Source organism: Solanum dulcamara, chromosome 4, assembly GCF_947179165.1.
Source record: "Solanum dulcamara chromosome 4, daSolDulc1.2, whole genome shotgun sequence".
NCBI lineage: Eukaryota > Viridiplantae > Streptophyta > Magnoliopsida > Solanales > Solanaceae > Solanum > Solanum dulcamara.
Genome location: NC_077240.1, coordinates 75,340,188 through 75,352,833, shown reverse-complemented (window position 1 = coordinate 75,352,833; position 12,646 = coordinate 75,340,188). Strand labels below are relative to the sequence as shown.

The 12,646-nt window shown below is 29.6% G+C and overlaps 1 protein-coding gene across 1 annotated transcript; it reads right to left on the bottom strand.

The window, feature by feature from the left end:
• Positions 1 to 2,507: 2,507 nt before the first annotated feature.
• Positions 2,508 to 11,956, bottom strand: LOC129885095 (uncharacterized). Its single transcript, XM_055959307.1, has 4 exons — positions 10,709 to 11,956; positions 10,448 to 10,498; positions 10,252 to 10,324; positions 2,508 to 3,013 (listed from the first exon to the last, which is right to left on the bottom strand). The coding sequence occupies exons 1-4, from the start codon at positions 11,500 to 11,502 to the stop codon at positions 2,834 to 2,836; spliced, it is 1,098 nt and encodes a 365-aa protein (XP_055815282.1). The 5' UTR covers positions 11,503 to 11,956; the 3' UTR covers positions 2,508 to 2,833.
• Positions 11,957 to 12,646: the final 690 nt, after the last annotated feature.

Here is a 12,646-nt window from a genome sequence, read left to right as displayed (position 1 = left end):
CCCACCTTTCGAAGAAGATCCAAGAAGACTAGTACCTCACAATTCGATCCTTTTTGAATACTTTTCTTTATTATATGCATTAACAAATACAGTTTAAATGCATTAATATAATTGTTTTGTTTTGTAATGATCATTGGGTCAAAATCTCTCTCTTATCCTAAGATGTAAAAGGAGGTTAGGTTCTATGTCCCTCTATTTGGTTGTTAAAATTATATATCCATGGTACCAGGGAAAAAAAATGTTCTCTCTAACGACTTTCTCAAGATGTTAAGGTTTCATAGATTAGTCGAGTCTAGAATATTCAACGATGTGAACTTGGAAAATCTTCTATTTGCTCCTGTTACATTTTATCCTATGAAAGCTTATTAATGTAAGTTGAGACTTTTTTTTGCCACAAGAGTGAGCTTTCTAGAATCGCATCCTCTTATTTTTTGGCTAGTGTATAATTTATGTCCTTTGTGTTGTAATCTTAGATGTATGCCCCCCCCCCTCTCCTTATTCTTAAAAGAAAAATCTCTATCAACATTCAACAAACATGACAATAAAATCAATTGTACATGACAATAGATTCTGATTTGGGAGGCAATCTTGACAATTTAAAATTCACTTCTGGTTATTTGATCACTTTTGCTGGGGGGCTATTTCCTGGCAATGTAGACTACATAAGTGCATAGCTCTATCCACCACAGAAACCAAATATATTGTTATCACTGAAGGTGCCAAAGAATTACTTTGGATGAAGGAATTTATGAAAGATTTTGACTTTGAGAAGTCAAGGTTTGTCTTATTCTGTGATAATCAGAGTGCTATTTATCTCACCAAGCACTCCATCATTCATTCTAAGTTCAAGCATATTAGTAGAAAGTATCATTGGATTAGAATGGCCGTGGAAGAGAAATTATTTGAGGTTGAGAAGATACACACTGATGACAATCCTTCAGATATGCTTACAAAAGTGGTGATCGCAGAAAAATAAGAGTTTTGTAGAACAGCGACAGACATAAAGCCTGTCAAGAGTTCCTCCACTTGAAGTCCATTTGGGCCCTTGGCTGGAGGGGGAGTTTGTTGGGATATGACCCATGGCCTAATCCTACTTGTAAAAGGATTGGAATAATTCTCCTAATTTGGTTCCCAATACTATTTGGAAAAGGATTGAAATTATAATCCATTTAGAGTTGGTTTTGGATTTAGGAAAAAGTATCACTCTATAAATAAGATGATTTGAGAGAATTATGTAATTGCTCATTGATAGTGTCTTTGAGAGACATTAGGCACATAACAGAGGTTATTGAGAGAGCTTTCAACAAGAGAGGTGAGAGAAGAAAATGGTGTTTTCGCAACAGTTTTGCCTCTCCGACTAGAAACGTTCAAATTGCGTTTTCCGATTCATTAACCGTTGGATCGACCTGAAAATTTTACTGAGTGTTTCTAACATCTTAGTGTTTGATTTGAACTGTGGAGATTGTATTTGAAGGTCAGAAACATCTCAGTTTAGGTCCCGAACAATAGCTCTATTTTGAATAATTTTCTTCCTATTACTTTTGTTGGTACTATTGCTTCTCCTTGCTTGACAATTGTTGTGTAGTCATTTAGGAGAATATATTTTTAACCCTCTTATTTTTATAGTGGAGCAATTCGGATTTCAAAGATTCTGTGGTTGTTACCTTCGATTTGAGGGGTTTTTCCCACGTTAAAATTGGTGTTATTTATTTTCTCTGTTTTTGGGTTTGCGTCCTTCCGTCATAACAAGTCGCTTGTCTTCTTACTCATGGTCATTCGAGGTTTGGTTTGCTAATTTTTGCATGACACCTAATTATTTTCGATCCTAACAAGTGTTATCAGAGCTAGGTTCAATGATCAATGATCTAATGGATGAACCAGGTTATAAACGAGTGTTCATCTTGGCGAGTTCATTGACCATTGAACCTAACTCTGATATCATTTGTTAGAATCGAAAATAATTAGGTGTCATGCGGAAGCTAGCAAATCAAACCTTGAATTGTTGGGTGTTTGCCCTGACTTTCCTAGTGTAATTGAATTTTCCTTTTCTTAAAAGGAAAACATAAAATCTCCATATTTGGCTTGTCCTTTTTTCTAATAGGAAAAAGTTTATGCTTCTATAAATAGAGGTTTATTTTTTCTAACTTGGTAGTATTCACAATATAGTCTTAGGGGCTTTGAGAGTTTTGTGTAGAGGGAGAAATGGTGAGACAGAAGTGTTATGTTAGCACTTGAGTGAACCTCTTTGTATTTCGAGTGAATTATGTGAGGTTATTTCTCTCTATTTTCGGGTTTACGTCCTTCCGTCGTAACAAAAACTTAATGCACATAGTTTTGGGGGTAGCAACATATTAAAACTTTTTTTTAGCTTCTTCATCTAATTAGAAAAGAAAAATCACCCCCATCCAATAGAGAGGAAATACAATTCCAAAAGAAAGAAAAAAAAATACTCTTTGTTGATGACAGAAAATTAACAAGCACTAGCCAAAAGCAATCAATAAGGTCAGTAAGGAAGAGAAAAAAAAAAGTGGATGGAGTAACAATAGTTTAACAATAATACCATGATAAAAAAATGAAATAATTAAGTACTTTTTTTGACGATTAGAAATTCTCGTCATCAGCTTTCTCGAGGTAGAGTTCATTTTGTAATAGAAGTCCTGTTTGACTTTCACATTTCTCTCTCCTTTCTGCTAGGATTGAAAATCCTGTAATTTACATATCCATAGATAGAGTCCTCGAATTTCTGAAAATAGTGTAAAAAGAAATGTTTTGAGTCATTACTATTTGACTCTGACTCGAACCTGTTATAAAAAAGTCGAGGTATTTCTGGCTGTTAATTTTGAGGAGCACTTGTTCTAGCATAATGTAGAACCATGACATGATTAGAAGTTTCTGAAGGAAGCAAAGTGAGGATATTGTCAGCAGCATTAGTAGTAGAACTCCATATATGATCTCTAACATGTTGCAATGTCAAGAATGGCTGGAGTTGTTGGCCTCTACATGTTATCTCTATCTGGAGTTTCATAAGAGTCAAATTGTTCATAACATGCACCAAACACCACCATTCAACTCTATTAGTGAAATTAAACAACCTTAAATAAAATTGCAAAACAAAATATGTAAATAACATAAACTACATAAGTTGATTAATGCTTTGCAATAGTTTAATTAGTCAAACAATAGTAATAATTATGATTAGAGTATACAAGTGTGTAATTAAGTATTTGGGACAGATATAGTTGGGCACATATATTATAGGATATTATGAAAAGTTGTGAAGCCAGAATATAAAAATGTAAACACAAGGAAGTTCTCATATGATATATATATTAGCTCCGCCCTTAACTCCCCCCCCCCCCCCCCCCCCCTCTTTCTGATACCTTGGCTTCACCCAACAAAATGAACGATTTGTTTTGGTTTCTCACTCTCACCGGTTAACATCTGTTGGAGCCTCCATTAATTTTAATTCACACCGCATAAAATCAATTTAAAAGAGAAGCACTTTTTATCATAAATTTTTTTTCATTATCAAGACACGATCGAATCTCATACTTTTAATTAAATATGAAAAAATCTTATTCATCCACCATAATTTTTAATTGTAAAACAAATGAAAGATTCTCAATGTTACATAGAGTATAAATGCTTATTTTAGTCATGAATAACATGACAATCCACTTGACATGATAGACATAACTTATGAAAGCAATTGGTGAAATGCTTGGCTGAAAAGGTGGAATACAAAAGTTTTACTAAAATTTTGAATCCACTTAATAGCTTGTTATTAATGGAATAAATTGATAGTGTGAAAACCAAATCAGGTGATTAATATGTTATGACACATTAATTACACTAATAATTAATTTTTTTTGGTATCATTAATGTATACACGTGTAAAATCAACATGTCAAAAAAATGGGGAAAAAATAAAGCAAAGTGAGAACAGGCCAAATGGGTCGGGCAATCCACCTATCCCATGGTTGAAAACTACTACAAACTTTAATCATATTTGAGGTCCACTTAGACTTTGCTTCTAATCTAGAATGATTATACCCTAGACTTTCTTCAAATAAATAAATCTATGTACTCCCTGATTATGATGTAAAGATTTCCCATATCTTATTAACTTATAGAAAAGTTATTTATTATCCTTAGAATTGACAGCTTAATATTGAGGGAGAAAAAAAACAAAAAGAAAAGTGTATACATTATATTAATTTACATATACTACATACATATACATATTTGTACATATAATAGGCATAAATATACACAACACATACATACCATATAATCGAGTATATATGGAATTTATACTTCGGTCATATTTGATAAATTAGATGGCTAAATGGTATATTTGTAACTATCCCTTAAAATATCCCCTTTGTGTAAATTTATGTTACACTATTTTCTTTCTAGTTTATAAAAAAGTGATATTTTTTTATATTTAGTATCTTTTTCATCCCAATTTATGCAAGTGTGTTTGATTGGACATAGAATTAAAGAAATAAAAGATGACTCGTGACTTAAAATAAGATATAAATATTATTGTATGACTATAGATAATCTCAGTAAAAATAAATGGGTATTACAAAGTTAAATTATTAGTATTAAATTAAAAAAAGGGTCATTCTTTTCGACTATAAATAAAAATGACTATAAATAAAAGAGGAGGAAATAACAATTTAAATTTAAAATATCAAAAAAAAATTAATAAAATAATTTATAATTACACACATATATATATATATATCTATAACTTATTTTTAATCACAAATAAAATATTTTTTTCTTTTTTAAAACTTAATGGTCAATTAAATACCACCACACAAAAATTGGAAGGTGTAGTACCAAATTTTATCTACAAAAGGAAAAAAACAAACCAACAAAGAGAAAAAAGGATACATGATTTGTACATATCACTTTATTGTCCTATAACCTATATATTCATGCACGTCTCATTCACGTTGCTTTTCTCTATCAATTCTTCAAAAGAGAATAAACTTAGAAATTTTAAAAAATAAAAAAGGAAAAAGGAAAAAAGAACATAAAAATGTGAAATGAAGGTCAATATTCCTGTCATAAATTATGGTGTAACTCTCTCTCTCTCTCCCACTTTTTAAATTTAAGCATAAAAAAATAATGAGACTTGAATTCATTATTTTAAAGATCATTTTATCCATCCTAATTAAGCGGAATTAAATAATTATGAATGATAATCCTATTACTTTTCTTAATCTGTCGGCTATTAATATAATTATTTATTATTATTATTAAACTATTCTCTTCTAGTTTTGTCTCTTTTGAACTATTCGTAATGATTCTGCTATAGACTAATAACTCATGCATTGCTTTCCTCCGACGTGTTCTCTCTTTTATTTTACTAATTATTTTTTCGGGACGAATTTAGCTCTTTAGATATAAGTATTGATAACATAATCGATTTTGTTTATATTTTATATACATATTAAATTCTTTATAAATATTTAATTATGAATTCAGTTATTATTATTTAAAATTAATTTAATAATTTTTAAATTTTAAATTAAAATTGATATTTTCTTTAGGGTTACTTTTTAAATGGACAAAAGGTTTCTTTTGATTCTATCAAAGTGCAGCACTTAAAAGGAAAAAGAGAGGAAGAAAAGAAAGGGTTTAAACTTTAAATATATTAATTATCCACGAGAAAATAAGAGGGTGTTGGGTCCTACAATCCTTCATGGAGAGTTGAGTTGAAATTAACGAAAGCATGACGATACTCATTGTCATATATAGAGTCATGATGATAATTGATAAGGGCAAATTAAGGCCATGCAAATTGAGTGTGTTAGGGCTCAACGTGATGTGTGTCTACTGTGCAGATCTAATTTTTTTTTCATGAGTTAAATGTGTGAAGATAAATTTAAGATTCGATTTTAAAATTTTCACCTTATCTGATATCATATTGAAGAATTTGTTCATCTGATCTAAAAATTTAAAATATTAAAAAAATAAATATTTAAGTACGTAATGGTCGTTTGATAGCTGATTAGAATGTGACTTATTCATGTATTAAATTCTATCTAGCTTGTACCATATTTGATAGTATATTTTTTGCTACATATAAGTTTCTATATACACGCCAAATTAAAGATATTTTTTTATTAGCTATTTAAAATCCTGTATAATTTATACATGTATAAGTTATTATGAGATAATTTATATATTATTTTAAATTGATTTAAAAAATGAAGTATTTTGATATATGAATAACCAAATCATGCATAACTAAGTCTAGACTTCTCTCATTACTAATCATCAACCAAATCACTCCTAATCATAAACATGATACATACAATTAGGTGAGCATATTCACTTTCTTTTTTTCCCCTTGTTAATTAAAGTCAATGCACTATTTCACATTTGCCTCAACAAATATCATTATTAACCGCAAATTAGACCGTAGAATAGGGAAAGCTAGTAAGCTTTTTGGAAAGGTCTTTCTATGTGAAAAATCGAAAATCCTACGATTTTTCCATGTTTAAACTGATTATAGAAAGAAAGGGTTTATGTCATTTATAATAAGCCAGTTTCATTATATATTTTATATGATCCAACTGAGAATATCATTAAATAAATAAAAGTATTTTTTCTCTAACAACTTAAATTTTAAATGAATTGATCACACATTTTAATATGGAATCAGAGCAGATAAATGTTCTTAGGTTTGAGTCACTATCCTTAATCTAAAAGAATTTCTACTTATTTGACTCATACAAAAAAGAATCAAAGCTAGTACATGAGGAGGCGTGTTTCAAATATAATTAAGTAAATAACACTACATTCTCTAGATCTAACAATTTAAACTTTTGTCTAGATCTAACAATTTAAACTTTTAAATTAGATGATCAAACACTTAGAAATCGTTTGATAGGATGTATAAAAATAATAACGGTACTGAATTTCAGGACCAAACAACCCCTTAAACCTCCTAGAAACTTAGATGTAACCAATGCCTATGATTAGGGAATGCAAAATTAAGGAAAGAGAGAGAAAATATATACTATTATGGTATGAACTATCATTGATATCATATTCCCTACCATTAAAACTTTAATCATTTGTCACTTAGTTGCCATGACGTGTTAGAGGGTTGGGTTTTTTGAAGTTTGAGTAACACAAGACATGATAACCAAAAACTCAAGTCAACTTGGGTAGGACATAGAAGAAAGGCCAAATAATAATAACATTAAGACGGCAATGATACATATAAGTACCCATTCGTGAATATTAAGAAGCAACATTATTAAACAAGTACAATCTACATTCTACGAAGCATGCCACAATTACATAATTTGAATGCTTACTAAATAAATATATGCAGCAAGTAACACGTAGAATTAGAAATTGTTCATTTCTTATAATTAATTAATAATAATGTTAGGTCAATAACTAATTAGATTAGAAAATTATTTTCGTTGAGCTTATCGTTTTAGATAGAGATTGTTGTTGGTACATGTAGCTAGGTGCATTTTTTGCGCTAAAGACATGAATATTTATATGAGTTTAAGCCTCTAAGTTATATACAAAATTTTATACCATCAAGGCACTTTTCCTCTGTTAGCAGATATAACCTGTCTTATCTTCAAGATTACAAATCTCACATTCTAAGAAGACTTTTGTTCATAAAAAAAAAGTATAAATATCATTTGAATGACATGACGATGTAATAACTTAAAAGATATTATTTTTGATTGATCTGATAGTGTATATAATTTAAACTCTATTTGTTTTTAAGATTACAAGTTCCACATTTTAATATGTGTGAATATATAAAAAATAAAACCATGTGGCTTCGAATTAGTCGGGGTACAAGGGTTGACCTATCATAGATACATATAATGAGTCCAAACAAATAGTATGTATGGAATGTTTAAGAGATAGAATAATGTTATATGTTATACATCCTAACAACCAAACATTGATCTACTCAAAGTCGTATTTTTAGTATGTGTTTTTGATATAAAAAAAAACCCTAATACAAGTTATTATTTCAGGTAGGTGAAGAAAAATTATTTTATTCTGTAGAAGCAACTTAGAAAAGAGAATTTCAGCTAATAATTTAATTAAAATTTGATGTATATATAGCTGGTTGTTAACAGATATTATTATCAATCATTAATATGGAATGTATCTTAAAGATCCTGACATCAAAATAAAATAAAAAAGTTGAAGAGGAACAACTATATGATTGACGGTTTCTTTTGTCTATATGCATGCAAATCACTTGACATTCTTGTATGTAATTAAAAAAAAAAACAGTTAGCCTTTAGGGCAAGTAACAAAGTCTCCCATAACAAATTGATTTCCAATTTAAATTATTAATTAATCTTTTGTGGTTGGGTTTAATTAAGGGTTAATGAGGAGAAGTTGTTGAGATTTTGAGATAATAAGAAGTTAATATAACTTTCTTTTAATATCCTAATTGGCCAACTAACTAATTGATAAAATCATATGCATCTACAAAACCATATGCTACAAATTTCCATCGTGCTTATAAGATGAATGCAATAGAAAAAATGAAATTACCCAGAGTGATGGATCTTAGAATTCGGAAACCTAATTTATGTTTTTTTTTAAAAAAAATATTTTAAAACTATTTCTGATCATTATGATTGAAATATTAGAAGAAAATATGTAAATCTAAAGGAGGAAGAATGCGTATACAATAATCACAACATATTCAGTGTAGTCTCACAAAGTGGGGTTCGAAAAAGGTAGAGTGTGCACAGACCTAACCCTTATCTTAGAGATAGAAAAGTTGTCTCCAATAGACTCTCGACTCAAGAAATACATATATATTCAAAAACTACACCTTTTGTTTTAATTTATGCGTTTTAGTTTGATTGAACGAAGTTTAAGAAAGTCTTTTTTTTATGTTGTAATCTTAAATTAAAAATGTGTGTAATATACCAAAATGATCTTTGAATCTCGTCGCCTTAAATATGTCAGGTAAGATATTGAATTTAAGAAATTATCAAATATAGAAAGTGACTTTTCTCTATACTTATGGCTCAAAATCTATATAAGAAAGCAAACATCCATGCTTTGTGATATATATTTTAAAATGTCTTTCATCTATAAACACAAGTCGAATAGAAAGCAATAGGTTCGGTTTTGTATTGAAGTATGTGATCATCTCATAAGTTAATCAATTATCGTGAATTATATCTCGACACACTCTCTCATGTGTGGGTCTGATTTTCCTTTTTTTCATGAACCAAACACATGGCATATGTTTTCTGCTTTTGGGATAACGGAAAGATTTGAACTCAGGACCTTTTGCCTGCTCTAATACCATCTTGATCTTGAAATATGTGATCATTTCATTCAAAAACTTTAGCTTTTAGAAAGAAATCACTTTTATTACTTAATTATATTATATTTCGAATACAATTGAACATACAACATTCGCTCTAAATCCACCTATATATATGAGTCACTCCACAAAGATTGGAAACGTTACTTTCTTGGATGTAAATGAAAAGAAACGAACCGTGAAAGTTATCAAAAGTGCAAAGGTTTATTCCTATAAAGAATATTTGAGTGATTTTGGGGCTAATAAGGTAGCATGTAGTTTTCTTTCTCCTGCGTTTCTTACTTTGTCCATACTCTAAAATCATTCTATTATAGAATAATAACAATATTACTAATGATCCCTATATATATAGTTTTCTACTATCCACTTCCTTAATTAGTAGTTTTAACAAAGATCTTAAGCTAATAATACAAAAAGAGAAAAAAATAATGAAGATGGATGGCTACCTAGAAATGTACCTCCCACCTAATGATGAAGTTCTCTCAATCCATCATTAATCTTACCCTAAATATAACAATTAATAATTAGTTCTGCTGTTTCTTTCATGTTTTTTTCCCCCACACCAACCATTGTAATTAACATGTTATGGATTTAATGGTCCAAACATTATATTGGTCTTATTAGTTCTTCTTGGAGTCCTATAGTTAACGGTTTTTCAAGCAAATATGGTACATTTATTCTAAAAGTCATAAGCAAAATTTAATTCGATTTCTCAAATGATAATTCAACTATACTTATTATCTCAGACTCAGAAAGCTAAGTCATTTGCTTTGTTGAAAAAATTTAAAATCAAGAAAAAGTGTAGCTTTGTAAATACTAAAGAGTGACCATATGAGAAATCAACAAGCAAAATTTCAAACAAGAGAGTAGAAAAGCAATGGTGGATTACATACCTCTGATTCATTTTCCAATTGTAGCTTATTGACCAAATACTTCAAGACTAGTCGTATTGTCATCCTCCCATCTCTGGAACAATTATGAAATAACCAAAAAAAAAATATTGAATAAAATGAAACCAAAAATTTAAAGAAAATATGAAGTTTTAAAAATGAAACAAAAAGGAAAAGTTCGAAGTAGATTATGACTTACTTGATCCTAATGTAGTTCTTGGATATTTGTGGCAAAAAGGGTTCTTTTGTTCTGCATCATAAGACAAAGTACACAAATTAGTCATTCATATTTCAAAGATAATAATTTGGAAGAGACTACATATGGCACGAAAAAGAAAAACATAAATTTTGTAGCTAAACAACAAATTCGTTACTAATCCTATTTAATAATATGTATAGCAGTTTAGCCACGGATTAGCGCGCAGCAAAAATTTCTTTTTATGGTTTTGTATGCACTTACTGATTTGAGGATGTTTGTAGCGAAAACCATAACCCAGAATGTGGTCTTCGAGGAGGATGAACGACCCGTAAATCTATGGAACTTGGTCCTGGAACCCCTCCTAGTACTGGGAATGGTCCAGGACCAAAATGTGAACCGGATGACACTAGAGACAGATTCATATTCTGTTGAATTGGCGCGGTCATAGGTCTAAAACCCCAGTTAATAATCTCTTGTTGTTGTGGAAACATCGTCGTAGAACTATTCCCTTGAGCCGCCCTTGGATATTGTTGTAAAAACAAAGACGACGACGATGTAGGACTAGTCGTCAGAAACTGTTGTTGCTGTCTCCGAGGTGGTGGTGCTCGAAATTCATGTATATGTAGTGTTGATTTCCCTTGTTCGGAACTAACTGTTGGTAATAGATCAAGTTCCACTAATCTGCTAGAATTCCCTTCTGGCTTATTATTGGTGGGCATACCAATACTCAACTGAAGCCATCCTTTTTCCTCCTCCTCCTCCTCGTCCTCCTCCTTTTCCTTTTTGTTGTTGTTGTTATCTTTGGAACTCGAGCCGGTTTCATTAACACTTCCGGTTCTTGATTCATCCTCAGCCATTAATTCAATAAGTGCTAGATCCGATCCTAGAACATATGAATTATCTCGTTGCCCATAATATTCATCATCTTCTTCTGTACCTAATCGGCTCATAAGATTAAAATTACTCTCGTAATCACCTAAACCAAAACCATAAACACTACTCCTTCGAATTAAATTCTCTCTAGAAATATTTTCACAAGGATTGATCATGGTCATATTGATAAGAAGTAGACGTCGCCGAAAGTCACTCTGATCTCTTTAATATAAGCCATACTCTAAAAATTGGGGAAAAAAAAGAGGAGAGATATGTTTTAGTGATATTTTTGGGAAGAAAAAACATGTTTTCTTGGAATAATGGAGATGAAGATACCCATTGACCAGCAGAAGAAAAATTTCTTGTAATAATATATATATATATATATATATATATATATATATATATATATGTTTTGTTTTTAGGGTGGACAAAACATCAAACGGGACAAGAAGGAGAATAATACTAAGCTACCTGCGAATCTCACTTTCCATTAATTCTCTTTGTTTGGAAGCTTGTAAGGGATGAAATTTGTTTTTTTTTTCTTTTTTTTTTCTTTTTTCCATAGGGGTAAAAATAGATGGTGGTCAGTCACTTGTACACATAATATTTTATTCTTCTTGCACATCTCTGTATTGTAAAAATAACAGAAAATGCCTTTTTCTAAAATAAATCTATGTAAAAATGAAATTTCTGGCATGAAACTAAAAAAAATGGTATGACCTATAAAATCAATTCTCTTAATATAATACTTCCTTCGTTCATTTTTGGTTGTCATAATTATTTTTTTTAGAGTCAAACGATATGAATTATGACTAATATTTTAAGATAAACTTTTTTATCATATTGATATGAAAAAAATAAAATTTGTAGTACTTTTTGTATAGTTTTTGAATATTAAAATTTTTATTTTAAATTATTAAATTAATATAATCTAATTTAGTTTTAAAAATTTATTCAAATTAACTTTCACAACACGCTAAAAAAGAATGAAAAGAACGAAGGGAGTATTATTTGCTTCAATTGATGTGCGGTGGTATTTGATCCAACAGTATAAATATTAAAAAATTGAAAGATTTTTTTTTAAAATTACTATAATTTATAACAAGTTATTATGTTTGTCTATAATGATCTTATTAAAGTAAATTGAGAAATAAATTTAAATTACTTCTAAACACAAGTATGACATTTTTAAAAATAAAATAAAAATAGAAATATAATTAACATATAAATTAAGACATGAGAAATAGCATCTATATATTATATACACTAAACGAATAAAACTATAGGTGTGATATTTGTGTTATAATTCATGACTTTTCCATA

Bases quoted from the DNA above. Each gene is read 5' to 3' on its own strand.
- LOC129885095 (XM_055959307.1), bottom strand. From the start codon at position 11,502: ATGACCATGATCAATCCTTGTGAAAATATTTCTAGAGAGAATTTAATT. The intron at 10,499-10,708 runs GTAAGTGCATAC...CTTATGATGCAG, and splicing joins CTACAAACATCCTCAAATCA to AACAAAAGAACCCTTTTTGC. The intron at 10,325-10,447 runs GTAAGTCATAAT...TAATTGTTCCAG, and splicing joins AAGAACTACATTAGGATCAA to AGATGGGAGGATGACAATAC.